This window comes from Hippoglossus stenolepis, chromosome 6, assembly GCF_022539355.2.
Source record: "Hippoglossus stenolepis isolate QCI-W04-F060 chromosome 6, HSTE1.2, whole genome shotgun sequence".
NCBI classification, from domain to species: domain Eukaryota; kingdom Metazoa; phylum Chordata; class Actinopteri; order Pleuronectiformes; family Pleuronectidae; genus Hippoglossus; species Hippoglossus stenolepis.
This window is the reverse complement of record NC_061488.1, coordinates 11837108-11854646: the sequence shown is the minus strand read 5'-3', so window position 1 is coordinate 11854646 and position 17539 is coordinate 11837108. Positions and strand designations below refer to the sequence as shown.

The 17539-nt window shown below is 41.3% G+C and overlaps 2 protein-coding genes across 2 annotated transcripts; both read left to right on the top strand.

The window, feature by feature from the left end:
• Positions 1 to 101: 101 nt before the first annotated feature.
• On the top strand, positions 102 to 7301 carry lad1 (ladinin). Its single transcript, XM_035159519.2, has 14 exons — positions 102 to 267; positions 882 to 1052; positions 1616 to 1919; positions 3349 to 3422; positions 3744 to 3915; positions 4219 to 4311; positions 4709 to 4752; positions 4837 to 4879; positions 5193 to 5236; positions 5322 to 5388; positions 5484 to 5618; positions 5788 to 5877; positions 6542 to 6658; positions 6805 to 7301. The coding sequence occupies exons 1-13, from the start codon at positions 230 to 232 to the stop codon at positions 6629 to 6631; spliced, it is 1365 nt and encodes a 454-aa protein (XP_035015410.2). The 5' UTR covers positions 102 to 229; the 3' UTR covers positions 6632 to 6658; positions 6805 to 7301.
• A 415-nt stretch (positions 7302 to 7716) lies between these two features.
• On the top strand, positions 7717 to 15651 carry tnnt2a (troponin T type 2a (cardiac)). The gene is made up of 15 exons (XM_035160499.2): positions 7717 to 7833; positions 7960 to 8029; positions 8181 to 8191; positions 8795 to 8812; positions 10257 to 10343; positions 12100 to 12129; positions 12446 to 12467; positions 13083 to 13146; positions 13382 to 13498; positions 13582 to 13659; positions 13741 to 13851; positions 13952 to 14061; positions 14164 to 14254; positions 14346 to 14386; positions 15425 to 15651. Exons 2-15 carry the CDS (start codon positions 7992 to 7994, stop codon positions 15456 to 15458), a joined length of 852 nt encoding a protein of 283 aa, XP_035016390.2. The 5' UTR covers positions 7717 to 7833; positions 7960 to 7991; the 3' UTR covers positions 15459 to 15651.
• Positions 15652 to 17539: the final 1888 nt, after the last annotated feature.

Here is a 17539-nt window from a genome sequence, read left to right as displayed (position 1 = left end):
CTCTCTCTCTCTCTCTCTCTCTCTCTCTCTCTCTCTCTCTCTCTCTCTCTCTCAGGTGGGTTGCTTACCTTGTGGTCATGTGACTCCACCGGGCTAAAGGTGGACTGCTTTGTGTTTCACATTGACTGCCGCCCTCAGTGCCAGTCAGTCGACTTTCTCCCGCCTGTGAGCAAAGCGCACCTGGAAACTGTATTTATATATATTATCACTTTTATTTCTTTAGTTCACTATGTCCATCAGTCGGAAGAACTGGTCGGCTCTGTCCAGGTGAGTGTTTGCTGAGTTTTCTGCCACCTGAGGTTGAGAGCAGCTTCTAATGGAGTTTGACTTTATTCACTCAGCTGGTTTTATTCTTGCAGCCAAGCCAAGTGGTCTAAATCAAATGTTCTAATAGTTTTAAGGGACTAACACTATCTGTAATCAGTAGCCTATTTCATTTAGTGTCATCATTCATATCACTTCAGGCATTTCTACCTTTGCTGAGAAGTTTGAAAAAAAGTGTTTATTTGTAACTGACTGTCTTAAACTTGAATGAGTCAGATTTTCTCTGCCTCGTAAATCCTGTGTTGAACACAAGTCGTGCATTATAATAGAATGAATAGTTGCTTTAAAGCTGCTTTGACAAGCAACCAACTGTGACTTTGCTCATAAACCAGTGGATGAACAAGTAAAGCAGGTTTTGTTTAACGGATATCACAACCGTTACACACGACTAAAAACAGTTGAATGACTGGACACTGTTTTACATTTGCATCTTCATCTTTCTCAGGCCTTTTCTTTGCCACTTTGCCCTTTTGTTTTAATTCCTGTCTTATGTCCAAGTTTGCTGATTATGATTTCCCATGTGTGGGTTCTGACTCTGACTCTATATTGACTCTCAGCCTGGCACGCCAGATGACGATGGAGGACCAGGAGGAGGTGGAGAGGGAGAGGAGGAGGAGGGTGAAGAGCTCCAGCAGTCCCGCCGACCCAGAAGCACCTCGAGACACGCCCACCAGCGGCAGCCCCTTTGGGACAGACTCCACAAGTGAGACGTCCCAGGGCCTCAGCAGGTTATTCTCACATCTTAATGAAACTGAATTTATTGATGTAGACTATCTGGAGGTGGATTTATAGACTTTCTGATAACAACTGCTGTTGCTACATGTGCGTGCTCTGCTTTTCATCTCTCCGCTTGTTCCCCCACAGCTATTGCTACTTTTACAATTATTATTTTCATACTCTCCAACCCCCCTTTTCTGTTTCTGGTTTATAAAATGGCCAGAGGGTTGGGGCTGTTTAAGAATTATTTTTCTTTGACAGTAGTCCTTTTAGTGGTTGGATTTCAGAAGCAGGGAGAGAGGATTATTGATGCTTTTGCCCTTTGGGAGTGTGTCATCTGTATACTTGAACAGAACACCTGATACCATGCTTAGAAAGTATGACAAGCTGTCAGAGACACCAGCAGCTGAGTTCCTGGAGCAGAATCACTCTTCAAAGAGAGAGAGAAGAACTGTGGAGGCTTTCATGAGAGAAACCTGATCAGTCAGCAATGACAGGTTCTTTCACCTCACTCTGGAGAATATCCATCATATATATATATATCGCTTATTCACATGTGTGTATTTATCTCCAGCGATGAGCAAACCCAGCTGGACTTTGTGGAGATGCTGCGGGTTCGTGATGAAAAGCGGAGGTTGAGACACGTGGAGACACTGAGGCGACAGAAGGAGGAAGAGGAGGATGAAGCAGAGGCTAACAGCGGAGGAGGAGGAGGAGGAGGAGGAGAGGCCAGGGTGGAGCTCCTCGGGGACGCGAATGATGAGCAGGGCAACGTGTTTCTCCCTGTGAGAAGCACATCCCAACCACAGCCACTCCCAAAAACAGCCTCTGACAGTCCCAGCAGCAGCAACACCAGCACTGACATCAGCAACAGACAAGTAAGACTGGAGTCACCCAGTACCCATCAGCGAACTTTGAACATTGTTACAGTAATCACAACAAGTACCACTGGAAGCCTGCCCAGAGGCTGATTGGTCACTTTATCACCATATATGCATGTATTCAAATCACACCACATCAGATATATATGTACATAGCACCTTTACATATTAGTTCTCTACATTTGCATATTTCTTTCCACAGCATCCATGCATTATTTGATTTTGAGAAATTTACAAAAATGTTCCAAAACACCCTATCGCCCCATGTTAAAGAAGCAATGTGTAGAGTTTATGAGGATGTCTTTGCAAAAATGGGATATAATGCTCATGTCTATTTAGTAACTGTGTAACAACCCCAAATTAAAATCAGTTGTGTTTTTCTTATGTTAGAATGAGCCTTATACAAAAACATTTTTAACTTCCTTGGAGGTGGAAACAAATCAAAGTACAAATGAGGCTGATAGAAGTGTTGTTAATCTTGCAAGTCCATATGCATAAACAAGCATTTGTCTTAATATACATTTAGCTTTAGCCCTGGTGGTGGCGCTAAATGGCACGTCTGAGTGATTAGGATCCTTCTGGTTGGAACCATGAATGTCTGAAATCTGGGAAATCACCAAAATAATTGTGATTCACCATCTGGGCACATTGAATGTCTGAGCAAAAATTCATGGCAATGCTTCCGAAAGATATGTTGAGATATATCTGGAGCACAGTGATCGACTGTGAGAGCGATTGAGCCGAATAGACCCCGCTCATTCAGCGTGACCTCCCCTCACAGAGACACAGACAAACCTCACCAAAACTGTGAATGCCACACTGAGTCATACAGTGTCACCCTGAAGTGAAGTTCCTCACAGTTAACTGAGACCACACACAGACTCGTGTTAATCATTTTCCAGATTCCACAGCAACAACAACCTCTTTCACTTCCAGGAAAATATTATCATCATGTTCTGTAAAGATGGACAGATGAATGGAAAGAGCACATTGGCAGCACTGTTTTGATGAACAAATTCAAAGAGAGGCAGTATTCGATGTTTACAAGCTATAAACGGCTTTATTTCTTATATTTTCTTTGAGGATATGAACAGAATATTTAAATAATACAATAATACAATTTGAGGAATGATATAATACTGACGGAAAGACTGTTTGTTTATTCATCTTCTGTTATTTTCCTAGACTAGCACTATCGCGGTGTTCATGCAAATCATCTCATAAACTTTGATAAGACGTGCTTAAGGTCATAATTCACAGTTGACGTTTTATTACAGTCACAGGCAACTTTAATTCAGCATATCTTTAAATGAGGCCATCACTGTGCTGCCTTACGTAATGCAAGGTGTGCCTCAGGTGGCCCCGTACAAAAGCTCGTACACTCTGTGCCAACGTTGATTGTCTCTCCTGTTTGTTTCTTTGTTAGCCTGAAAATGGCAAGTCGCCGAGGGAAGACCCTGATCCCACGACCCAGTCCACCCGAGCTCGCAAGTTTGTCAGGTGAACAAGCTGAATTTTCCACTGTCCTTGTTGTTGATTGGTCATTTTGAATGATCAAAGACAGATCATTTTTAAAGATAAGATAAAGGTTATTGAGGATTATGGAATATAAGCAGCATAGGAGGGTGGAGCAGGGAAATAACAGCCAAAGGTCAAGTAAAACTGATAATACTGAATGTCTATTCCTTAAATAATCAGCTGTATGAAGTAAATAGGAGACATATTCATTTCGATTTAGACGTCAAATCTCTAAATGCTAAGTTAACATTTGCTGACATTCTCAGTTGACCTTTCAGTTCACTGTGGTTTCTGCTGTTTCAGTTCTGTGTCCATCTCACTCGACAAGAGTCCCTCCATCTGTGGGCGCACAACTCCCATGAGCCCTTGCTCCCCGACGGCCCCCCGGTCACCTCAAGAACACTGGCCCTCACCCTGTCGGAGTCCCTCACCCACGGGAGCTCAGGGCCCCGTTCCGAACGGACACACTCAGGAGGTATAACACAAACACACACACACACACACTGTGGGATGGCACCATTTACAACATAACTACATCAGCTGCATGTTTTGCTTTTCAAAGGGCTGAAAAGTGCTGATGCAGCTGCTCGATAATTCAATAAAACAACAGCGCCATCTGGTGTCCTATTCTTTGTGCCAATAGTAACTAGCTATTGGCTGCATGGTTATAACCTGCAGCAGGCACTTACTCATCTTTAAGAGTAGAGAGGAGACTGAGACTTGTTCAAAACTGATCCTATGACGCAGTAAAGTCTAATTTTCTTTTTGTTTTACTCAGGCAAACAAGAATGACTCTTTCTCCAACGGCAACTTTGAACAGGCGACCAAACCTGCTTTGGTCAGACAGAGTTCCAGGACTATATCTTTCAGGGTAAAGGCTTCCCCCCACACACACACACACACACACACACACACACACACACACACACACACACACACACACACACACACCCCACACCCACACACACACCCACACACACACACACACAATGGCGATGTGTTCTCAAGGCAACGCCAAACATTAACTTTTGCCAATTTGACTGTTAAAACACTGTTTAATCTTGCATCACCTCTATCAGTTCAGGATGATTTGCGTGTGCCTCTCAAGCATCAGGCTCATGCTGCTACCTGAAGCACACATGTACCAGCTGTGACTGCTGACTGACTGCTTGGTTAACACCCTGACACATCACAAGAGAGAGGTTACGGACATTTGGATGACTGGTCTGCTGACAAACACTTTTTCTTTTACTCCTGGTCCTCTGCAGATGATGAGGAAGAAAGAAGAAGATAGCTCACCCCTGCAGAGGAGGTAAGGAAACACATTTTTCTTTAATTTGAGTTGCTGTCGATTGTCTGTCATTTCTTAAGTAGAAATGTTTTCACTTTGTTTCAGTGCGAGTGTGAGGGTGGCCACCAAGAAGTTTGAATCCAACACAGTAAGACAACACTGTAATACTGTAAATGACTAACTAAATAAATACATAAATTAAAAAATACATAAATAAACCCACAGTTGTGAATGATTATAAGATCACTGCTCTAGATTATTGGCTTTAAAGTAGGATTTATAATATTTCATCACATCTGCACCTTGAACAATAAAGGTCTCTTTTAAAATTGTTAAAAATATAACACGTGTTGGGTTGGATTAGTGCATTTCAGTGTTAAAAATATTAAAATATTATTTGTTGCCTATATATGATTTACTATCCATGTGTCTAACGTTATGTTCACTTGGGTTTGGACCAGGGCCAAAAGGAAGATGAAGACAAATCTTCGTCTTTCGAGAGAAAGTGAGTTGATTTTGTGTATTTCTCTCTTTTAGTCAGTGAGTGAACACAGCTGGATAAGTTCATACGTGTGATCTTTTTTGTGCAGCTCAAGACAGAGGATTTCATCCAGATCCATCCAGGAGAAGATGGAGAAACTGGCCCAGGCTGCACAGGTCAGACTCTGAACCCAACAAATATCTCACTACTCTGCATCAACTGTCAGCATTACGGTACAACGGTGTTTTCTCTGCCTCCAATTTGTGCATAGAAATCGGACACACTGCGATCTCCAGATGTGACGCAGAGGACCCTGTTCCTGCTGGATGAGGTGTCCAGGAAGAGAGGGCTCTTTGAGAAGGAGCAGCAGGAAGCGGCCCCCACCAGCCCTGGGGGCTCCAGACAGGTACAGTTAACGCTCACTGTCATTCTTATGTTCAGTGTTACTATTCAAAAATACCCAACTAACAACAAGATTGATAAACACACAAAATACTATTACTTCTACTACTACAACTACTACTTCTACCAATAATAATAATGTTCCAATTTTTTCTCATCTCCGGTGACACCAGGAGTTTCAGAGCCTCAAGTCAGGAATGTCGCACCGTATCAACCGCTGGCTCAACAAGACCAATCAAACTGGGCCTTCACACAGTCCCACTGTACGGTCACCTGTCTACTAAATCTGTCATGTCAAATGTTATGAAAGTACAACATGCAGCAGCTAGAGGGCAGTCGTCGGCTTTCAGCAAAATGTGTCTCAGTGTCATGAAGTTTTATTTTTACTCCGGGTGTTTATTTTTGAATAGTTTTACGTTGTACACATGTAGAATGTGGTCAGGTAGCTCTCACTGAGATGGAGGATAGTAAACTCTGATCTGCCTCATTGTGGTAATGATAAGATTCCTAATTAAAGCAACTATTATTAGTTGTTATTGATATTAATAGAAAATCCTACTTTTTATTCTTACATTTCTAATTCTTATGCTGTTCTGTTATTGTGGGGGTTATTTGACTTAATCAGAGTTATTGTCTTACTCCTGTTCACCTGACTATAAAAGTTTTGTAAAGAAGTTATTGCACAGATTCAAATAAGTCTATGACAAACACAGGTTGCTGTTTGTTTAACAGTAAGAAATCTACGGCTATAGTTACACTGACATCAAAGCAAGACCTTACTGGTTATTCGAAATGAATCTGAGGCCTGTCAGACGCACCTCTTGTGATGTGTTTTTCTCTTTTCCACCTGCTTTGCTGCTGCATCAACTGTGAACTACCTTTTATCTTAAAGCATTCACATATTTTTTTTCTATTTTCTACTTATAGGACTTGAGACACGTGGACATCACCAGTAAGAGGAGTGTGTTTGAGAATAGAGGACAGGACGGGGGCTCAAAAGTCCACTCAAAAAAGTGAAGGATGCTCATTTATGTTGTCCAGCAGGTATGAATGCTGTCCCACAGATAACACACAGCACGACTATGAAAACAGTTGTAACATTAGCTAAGTGAAGGCTTAACTCCATATTTAAATATGGAAGAGAAAAGTATTTCTTCAGGAATAACTTCTTGCCTTTCTTTGCCGTACAGGACTGAGAAGATGGTGAGAAGAGATGAAGAGAGGTGGAAGATTACTGAATGACTTCTTCAAGCTTTATATGTTGTTTTGTTCTTCACTAAAAAATGCATGAGGGAGACAGGAAAAATTAAAAAAGAGTCGCAGCTTTACAGGACGGAGAAAAGAAGGAATCTGCTTTTAAAGTTAGGCTTCATGCTTTCTTAAACGTTGACTTTTAAAGTATAAATTGGTCTTTTTTTGAACATTGAATTAAATAGTAGGAGTCAGGAAAAGGAGTAAAAGAGGATGAGAAAAGAAAAAAGGGGCAGTGATGTATTTGTTTTATTTGCTGTAACTTTCTGTAATTTTTCACGCACTTTAAACAGGTGAAGGTTTTAAAGCAAATGTTTATTGAATTACACTTGTAGGAATTTGGTCTGATCTGCCAAAACATAATGTCCATTGTGTTTGTGTGCCCTTCAGGGCAGGAAGGTGTCTGTCTAAGTAATAAAATGTTTTCCTACATGTGGCTGCCATGAATTTATTTTTACTGCCAACATGACTTATCTCAGTGGAGGGAGGATGTAGATAAGAGTTGTGTGTCTGGGTTTTGTCAGTGGCAGGGGGCCACACATAGGCGAGAGAATGTGTGAGTGTGTGTGTGTGTGTGTGTGTGTGTGTGTGTGTGTGTGTGTGTGTGTGTGTGTGTGTGTGTGTGTGTGTGTGTGTGTGTGTGTGTGTGTGTGTGTGTGTGTGTGTGTGTGTGTGTACGTATGTGTGTGTATGTGTGGATCATTGTCTGTGAGCAACTGCAGACTTATCCGGGTATTTTGGCACCGCTGACACACACACTTGGTCACACAGGGGCCTTTTTTGGGAATGGTGATAATGGAGAGTACATGCTATCTAAAAAGTTTATTAATAACACATCAAGGGGTCTAAAGCCTCCCCCCCAACGCAGTGCGTCCCTTTGCCCTCTGAGGCTCAACCTCACCTTCCTGTCAGAGAAAGCGAGGACCTCTGCTGCACATTGAGCGTCTCTTTCTCCATCTGATCCTGAGGTAAGTTTCACTGATGGTGTGTGCAAGATGATAAAGTTGGAACAGAACCCACGAAGATGTTGCAGATGAATGTTGAAGGGGAACAGGATTTCCAGGTGAACTTACCGAGTCTGTTTAAATGCTCAGAATCTCTGCAGCACACCTGAACGCTCACTGCCATGTCGGACACCGAGGAGGTGGTGGAGGAGTACGAGGAGTGAGCGCATTTGCATTTTCTACACTGCATAAATACACATCTATCTGTTGTAATGAAAGCTGCATGTTATTGTGATGTGTGGAAAGATTTGTTTTGCATTTGCGTCCTGAATCTGAATAGTGATGTGTGTGTGTGTGTTTGTATTTCACAGGGAGGTGGAAGGTAAGAACATGAATCATGACTCACCAGCATCATCACATTTCTGAATGTTATAATTTAATGTTAAAACTAAATAATCCAGTGTTTATTATAGTAAGAAGATACTTTAATATGCCACAAACAACAGTACAAGGAATATAACAGCAGTTTCTCAGCTGTATCTCCCATGAATGAAAATTTAAAATTCATCCATGTCGTTCCCATCACTGCATCCTGTTGTATGTACAATGTGATTGAGCATTGTACACCAATGCATAACTAACAAGCTTTTTAAAGTGTGTATATAACTTGTTGAGTCAAAGATTCCTGTCACTAGATATTTTTTGGGAAAATCCACAGGATTTAAAAGTTATTTGTTCATGGTCCTTATGATGATGTCATCTTTCTGTTCTTGTTTTTCCTGCAATTATCGGCATTAGTGGTGTTAAAGCTAAAGTAGTGTGTGTGTGTGTGTGTGTGTGTGTGTGTGTGTGTGTGTGTGTGTGTGTGTGTGTGTGTGTGTGTGTGTGTGTGACATGAGGTAGTATTATAAACCAGGTACAGTTTGCATTTCTCATTATGCGATTATATGTGTTTATTCCTCCTTTGTGTGTTTCTCTGATTCAGAGGAGGAGGCAGCTGAAGGTAAGTTGTTTACTCTTCAGCGCAGATTTAACACAGACATTTATAAACAAACTATGATTTGTTTGGTAATAGATCAGTGACATCAGATGACATGACAGTGAGTGATAGACATCGTTTGTCCTGACTCTCACTCTGCTGGTGGTTAAAGCGCGACAACTTTCACTGACATCTACAATGACAATGAGTCAATCTATGATTCACCAAGCTTTGGAAGACATGTTTTTGCTTTCAATGTTTTGTCGTGTGAATGTGTGAATGTGTATTGGCTGCTTTGCTGGCTGCACTAACCACACCTGTGCTTTGCTCAGCAGAGGAGCAGGAGGTAGAGGAGGAGGTGGTGGAGCAGGAGGAGGAGGAGCAGGAGGAGGAGGAGGCAGAGGAAGGTACCGCTTTAGCTTTATGCTGAAAAATATATTTTTTGGGCTTACTCCATCGACAGTAAATGTCCAGCTTGTTGAAATTGAGAAAGTACCACAAGGGCAAAGAGTGGATTTTCCCTGCAGGAATAATTTATTGTGATGACACACATGCACAGTAATTGCTCATAATAACTGAAATTAAAGCTAAAAAACTAAATTAAATTAAAGGAGATATGAGAGTATTCTGGGTTGTAATATCTCAGGATCCAAACAACTATAAATGAGATCTAATACTTGAGGACAAAAAAACGAATAACAATATTAGATTAAAAATAAGCTAAAGAATAAACAAATATACATTTTAATTACAGAAATGGCGAGATAGAACTATTATTATTATTATAATCATATAATGTGCATTTATTTACTTATTTGGGGATGTAACTATGCATTTCTGTATTTATGATAAATAGTATGTCCACAAAGCCTCTTTATGGTGACAGTAATGGAGATACTTCAAAAAGTATCACTTGATGCTGACATATATTCTGTATATATAGTGTATATAGTATATATGGATCTTTCCTGCTTTGCTTTCCTTCTCTCTTTTCGCCAAACATAGACCCAACTGTACAAGAACTTTTGGGTCAAACCTCGCCCCCCAAAACACACACACACACACACACACACACACACACACACACACACACACACACACACAGACACACACACACACACCACTCCACCAGCATTTGAGTGCTTCTTATCTGCTTTAAATGCCAGAGTCGGGTAGCTCATTCTGAACTATCTCTCTGGAAGGCTCTCCATGGGGTTTGGACACTTGTCCTAATCAGGGACACTGAGTCCATCCATCTGCCAAACCAACTTGTTCAGAAACTGTAAATAAACTCTTGCAACAGCAGCAATAAGGGGAAAGAGAAAGATGAAAGGTTTCGCAGCTGTTTTTTCCCCCTCATTCCTTTCACAATGAACCTGAAGGCAATGAGTCAATAGCACACTGTGCGACTGCCAAGATTTTTAACAGAAAAAAAACAAACACTTGATACAACTTCTCTCTCGACCAGAGGCCACGCAGGAAGAAGACAAACCTGCTGCAGAGGAGGAGGAGGAGGAGGAGGGGGAGGAGGAAGAGGAGGCTGCTGAAGAACAAGGTGAGGGGAAAACACTGTTGCCAGTTTGTGTTTTTTTTAAATCAGACATCCAGTCGACAGCGTTATTGTGTCAGTGTTTACTCAGCGAGACAATTTTCAAGTGATTTTTTTTGCTCGCTGACAGCAAAGCGTCCCATCAGTTGAGAATCTACTCGCTCAGTCACACATCACTTTGGTATGTGACAGTCGGCAGCGACTTGATAATCTGTGACATGCATGTTTCTTCATCTCTCCGAGTCTGTTTGAGTCATGCCAGAGATAGCCACTGGGTCGGAGTGACCCTCTTATTGCTCCTCAAGGGTCATACGTATCAGTTAGAATCTGCTGTCACAATAAATCGCTGAGTTATTTCCCTCTCTTGCTGCCACTCACTGAAATCAGCAAACACCCGATGAAGCACCTGTCAACTATGACCTGATGTGTCACACACGCAGAAGAGGGTCACATGACATGAAACATGCCAGAGTAGTTTGTGAATGCACTATTCATTCTGTCACTTCAGAATGAATGCCTTTTGAGATCTGATGACTCAGACCACATTCAGAGGTTTGGGATGTGGCCACATTATTTTAGCAGTGTGAATGCGAATGTGTCCTGGGCCACACATGAAGGACTCAGCTGACGTCCTATGACCTGCTACAGTTTCATTATGAATCTAAGGTATTTTGACTCTTTCTGTGACCATATTGATAAACCCTGATCTCCATATAATGATTAATACTTTTGTCATTCATTCACATCCGTGAACTCAAACTGGGTAAAAACAACTAAATTTTGTCTTCGCAAACACAAATGACAGATGTGTTTATTTGCACATGGAGTGGGGAAGGGATCTGATCACAAATGGTCACAGGAGAAACATTCAAGACGTATTTTAATACCATGTGTAAATGGACAAACTTGTGATTGGATCTTAAGGACGGATGCTAATACCAGGTCTGAACAGGGCCAAAGCTGTAAAATTAAGAAGCTTTTGGCAGAAAGTTGGTGGCATGAGGCCTTATTGGGTTGTTCCCTATGGTGTAGTTGCAGTTTCCTCTACTTGTTCCATCCCGGACCTTAAGGGGGCTTCTTGTCGTTGCTGTGGACTTCAGTGATCAGCCTTTCTAGGGACCTTCTCCCAGCTCAGGGCCACGGGTGACTGCTCGCTTTTCCTACCCTGTTGCCACGCCCCTGCCTTAGCTCCATAAAAACTTAATTTCATCAAACACTATGAGTAAATAATCGCAGAATCGATGACAGTCTCATCAACCTCTGCTGCACTTTATATTTAGGGCTAATCAGCCAGCAAATGCTAACGTACCATCATTTACAGCTGTTAAACTTGTAAACATCATAACTGTGAGTGTGTTAGAATGCTGATATCAGCATCTAGCTCAAAGAGCCGCTGTGCTTGTTCAGACCACAAAGCCACTAGCCATCTAGTCGAGTAAAATACCTGCAGCTATTGTCAAATTTTAAGACTAATGTCAAGCTTTTAACGACATTTGTTGTCAGTTGAGTGTCATTCAGAGGTCACAGAGGCCACACCTGTTGTGGTGAGAAGCAGCCAATTACACTCTAGCTATCCTCTCTTACCTCTCCGGAGCGATATTCATGATATGCAACAAATGCAGCACTTAACCTTTGACACAACCAGACACAGACGAGAAAACAGTGTCTGCTTTACTCATGCACTCTGATATGAACATTTTGCTTGTGCCAAAAGGTGCACATTCATTTGAAACAACAAACACGTCTCTTGTTTTGGTTCCAGATGAGGACGGGGAAGCGGAAGAAGGAGAAGGTAACGATGTTGTTTTAAACTGTACAAACATTTATGGTGGAACTTTATCGATATCTTGGTGGAGTTTCTTCAAATTTGGAACAAACGTTCACTCGGAGGAAATGATTTGCTGACACTTGCTTGTGCTTGAAGGATTAGTATGAAACGTGTTGGTGTTGAGTGGTGTGTGTGTGTGTGTGTGTGTGTGTGTGTGTGTGTGTGTGTGTGTGTGTGTGTGTGTGTGTGAGTGTGTGTGCGTGCGTGTGCGTGCGTGTGCGTGTGCATGTCTGGAAAAGCTCATGTCTGTCTTCTCTTCCCAATTTGTGTCTCTCTTTAGAAGAAACCAAACCCAAATTCAAGTGAGTAACACTTGATACACACGCTTCTTATACCTGCATGCGTTGTCTGAGAATCATATTTCTTTGAAGGTTTCTTCAGGTAATCCAGTGATAATTATCTTCATAATTATGGTGCAGATATGAGAGTGTTATCAATCTTCTCATCCACCATTTAACCCCTGAAACCTATAATCTCCAAATAACCTCAGAGTAACTCTGTGCTAAAATCTGTGCTGAACCATAAATTCAGCCATAAACCCCCTGTCAATGTAACCCTGGCCTTAAGACTAACCCCTGCAAATTAATATAGGATAACTATACTATCATAAGTCATTTGTGTTTTTTGAAATGCCATAAGATACAGTGCAGAATGCAGAATATAAATGGTTTGTACTAATATAAATTGATATTAAATAAATAAATATGTGGGATGTTAAAACCTAAGACTGTCCAGACTCATTACCATTTATTAATAACATCTATTCAAGCAAAGTGTGAATAGATGTTAATAGTGTGGTATAACATATAAGCATAAAGACAATCCTTCTCAAACAAAGACGTGCACCATAACACTGAAGGGACTTTTATTTTGCATATTGAACCGATGATGTTTCTGCTTTTTTCCCTCAACTCCAGGCCTTTTATGATGCCAAACCTCATCCCCCCTAAGATCCCAGATGGGGAGAAGGTGGATTTTGACGTGAGTGACAGACTGGGAATCAAACAAAATTTGCCTATGGGTTTCTGCCTTATGGTATATTATGTAACATCAGTCCATGCCAGGCTGGGGTAGATTCGTCAAACGTCCTTATTTATATTCTCTGATGTACATTTCACTGAATCAGTAAAGAACAGACCTACAGCATATACAGTATCCTGTCTTTTTGCAATGTGGAAAACATTTTAAATAAAGAACAAAATATTGTTTTCTGCAGGATATACATCGTAAAAGGATGGAAAAGGACCTGATGGAGCTTCAAACTTTGATCGTGGTTCACTTTGAGAGCAGAAAGAAGGAGGAAGATGAGATCGTTAATCTCAAGGAGAGGATTGTGAGTGCCCTGTGCTCTAATCGATCTCCTGCAAACTGATTCACATATACATAAAACTAAATCTGTTTCAACACGGTGCGTAGGAAAAGCGCCGCTCTGAGCGAGCAGAGCAGCATAGAATCCGCAGCGAGCGAGAGAAAGAGCGACAGAAGCGTCTTGAGGTACAGTCCTGTTCCAGCTGCTTTAATATAAAAATACAGCTGCCTGGGTTTATTTATTCTCTCTCGGTCCATGTTTTCCAGGATGAGAGAACTCGTAAAGAGGAGGAGGAGGCCAAGAGGAAGGCAGATGACGATGCCAAGAAGAAGAAAACCCTGACCAGCCTCCACTTTGGAGGCTACATGCAGAAGTTGGTGAGCAAATGGGGGATTTAGTGTGGCGTTTCCAAGAAGTTAAAGTAGTAAAATGTGAGGAATGTAGACCAGAGCCTTCAATTATTTCACTCTCCCGCAGACAGAGAAACGGAGCGGCAAGAGGCAAACTGAGAGAGAGAAGAAGAAGAAGATCCTGAGTGACAGACACAAATCTCTGGACATCGAGAACCGCGGCCAGGATAAGCTCAAGTATGAGAATATGTGGATTTAACCATGGGAGAGTCTTAATGATACACAACAGGAATTGGAAATGATAAATAAATGATAAACTCTTTTGTCTCTGTCTCACAGGGAAAAGGCCCAGGAGCTGTGGGAGTGGATGTATCAGCTGGAGGGAGAGAAGTTCGACCTGCAGTATCAGTTGGGCAGTCAGAAATATGAGGTGTGTGTGTGTGCAGAGGTTTGAAAACACACATCCTCAATGTATTAATGTCTTCATGTAGCATAACATTTGCCTGTTGTCTTTGTTCCAGATTAACGTGCTGAGGAACCGTGTCAGCGATCATCAGAAATCGTGAGAATGAACTCCAAATCATTTTGCACCCCTCTCATGGATTCCAGCTCAAATACTTTTTTTTATAAAGGAACAGTTTGACAAGGTTTATTATTTGTAGTTGCTGGCAGCTGCATGTTGTTCCCTTTCGACAGAATCAGGCTAGCTGTTTCCCCCCGTTTCCAGTCTTTGTGCTAAGCTAAGCTAAGCTAAATAAGCTAAGCTGACTGGTAGCAGGATATAGCTTCATATTTAATTATACCAAACTGGCTAACTTCCCATCCCTTGAAAGGAATTTAACTGCCCTGGAGGCCAATTCACTCCTGAGCCAGGATGTTGTGAGCAAGACTTTTTTTTCTGTGCAGCTCTTGTGTCGTCTACTAGCTGCATTCCCTTATAGCCATTTAGCCTTAAATACAACAAACTCCATTTGCACCTGTCAAGTCAAATGGCCTCGGGGAAAAAGAGAAGCGCCAGTTTGTTAACTTCCATCGTTGGTGTTTGCATAACCCAAAGTTTTTGAAGGAATCCCCGGATTAGTGAATTGTGTCTTTTTCAGGTTAGAGTTGATACAAAGATGGTGTTTGTACCTTGCCCTCATATGAATGGTTGTGTAGAACAAAGACAATTGAGTGCACTGCAGAGACCCACAACGCAACCATATACTCACAACACAACCAAATACTCAACGGTTGCACTGCATTTTCTATGTGCCACACAAATTGCCACCGTACAGCAGCCCTTTGAGTTCTCATCACTAATTGAATAATGCTTTGAGGCCAGAAACTCGAACCCGCCCGTCATCGCCCAGCTCTCATTTTGCCTGTCTTTCAAAGCTCCTCAGACCCCGGAGGCACTTTTTACACCAATTTGACAAGTTGGGGCGCGGCGGGCAGTGCAGTGGTCACGCCCCAGACACTTAAAGAGCACTTTGATGTGTCATACTGTGTCGTTGGCCTTGTAAAATTTGGAATTGATGGTTGAGGATTCTGCTAAATGTTCATTAATTTATTTGAACAAACGAGTTGGGTCTGATCTCGTCTTCTGTGTTTTCAACAGATCCAAGAGGACCAAGAGAGGACTCAGGAAATAGATGCTGACGTGAGGAGTGAATCCAAGAGCCCTGATATCATACCACCACAAAACAAATCCTGGCTTTCCTGCCACACCCAGTCCCACCTGTCTCCCTAATAGTACCAGTTCCCATTATAGCCACTCCACCCCACTATTTTCCTCATCCTTTGAATTAGATGTTTAATGGTGTAAATAAAACCTTGTTTCAGTCACTTGCTTCATCCTGTTTCAGACCTTTTTTGTGCAGGTGCATATGTTTGTTTTATGGAATTCTAAAGTACAGTGAACGCAGAAAGCCTCAAGCAAAGTAGAAACATCTTCCGACACAGAAACATGCTCTGGCATGACTGAGACTGTCACTTGGGCTGATGCCCAGACCCTCCACCCAGCAAACACACGCACGCAGGCACGCACACACACACACACACACACAAAATTCTTTCTGTAATCAAATATGGGAAAAAAGGCATTCTCAAAACATCTGATCAAAATATTATTGGAATTGATCAGACATGTATATGCAAATCTAAATATCTATAAGTCATTGTTGGGGGATTAATGTGGAACCAAATGCGCTGGAAAGGTTATAACATGTACTGAATCAAACATTCCATTCAGTCGCAGTGCAATTTATGAAGTTGCGGTCAGATTTTAGAGAACATTTTAATTTAAACACATATTAAACAGACACATATATACAAACTTGGTTTACGGCCGGAGTTTGTGTCACTATGACGCTCTGCGTCACTTTTCAGTTCAACAGTATTCACACAATAGATGAATATCAGCACTGTCTTTGAAGGTATGTGGCACCTGGGATTTCCATTACAGCACTTTGTGGTTTATAACTTGATATAATTTGTCAACAAACTACTGAGACAGTGATAAAGGAGCCATCAAACTTTATTGTACTCACTATACATTTCATTACCTGACAAGCAGCACTGGCTGCACAACTGAAACAGACACAGAAGCTGGCAGTTGATTTGATGAAAATAGTGTTAATGGTAAACAGACCGATCAGTTGGCTCAAAGGATGAAGATAATGATTTATTCTGTCACCGAAGCACAAACTGCTTTACTAGGCATCCAGAGGAAAAGGATAAAACCAAACAAGAGAAAAATCTGTCTACATATAAATCATGAAGAACACAGCAAAGTCATCTGCAGTACACTGAGAATAACTGATGTAATGATCAATGTGCTCCTGCAGGAAATAAGTAGAAATCAACTTTGGGGATTTAAATGTCATCAGACCTGCTCGAGTAAGGCACTTGGACACAGTTAAGAAAATTAAGATGAAAGACTATTACAACATAAACACACCAACACCACAAAAGCCCTGCAGGAATAAAAAGTTTCTGCAAGTAATTATTTAAAGAATTCAAAGACAAGATTACCAGAAAGAAAATTGAGTTTAAGAAATCCTTGAACAGTAACTTCCATCATGGCTGAAGTTGTGTAAATGCCAATTATGCACATAGGTCACACAAACATTTCTCCAAAAATATATCCTAAGCAATACTGACATCAATCTTTCCTGAGGCAAGTGAACCTCAGCATGACCATGTGTCTCAGGCATAAAAATAGTCCCCAGCAGTTGAGAGATGTTCACTGTGGGAATCCACACAACTGCCAACCGTCTCAGCATCTATCAACCATCTTCACAGGGATGCTCTAGGGATTTGTAATGCTGGGTTTTCCAAAAAAGCATTTAAATCTGAAAATCAGATTTCAGTACACAGGACAGTAGATTGGCGATGAGCAGAAACCATGTAATGCAAGTATAAGTATAATGTGCAGCTGTCAACAGATCAGAATGAACTAGACTCATGTTTAAAGGGCACAGCCCCTTCATTATCTCCTTGGGGTTCTTTTTAAAATTAAACAACAGTTTAAAGACTATTGCTGCTGCTTGAACTCATCATTTTATGTTTATTGGTCAATATGATGCTATATGCTAATATATATATATTCAACTTAATTTGTGCAGAGTGAATCAAAGTGTATGTTCACCAGCTGTGTGCGGCTGTGAATTATATTCCAAACCTCTAGTTTATGTGAGGAAAGAAAATAGTGAAAAAAAACAATACATAGGCC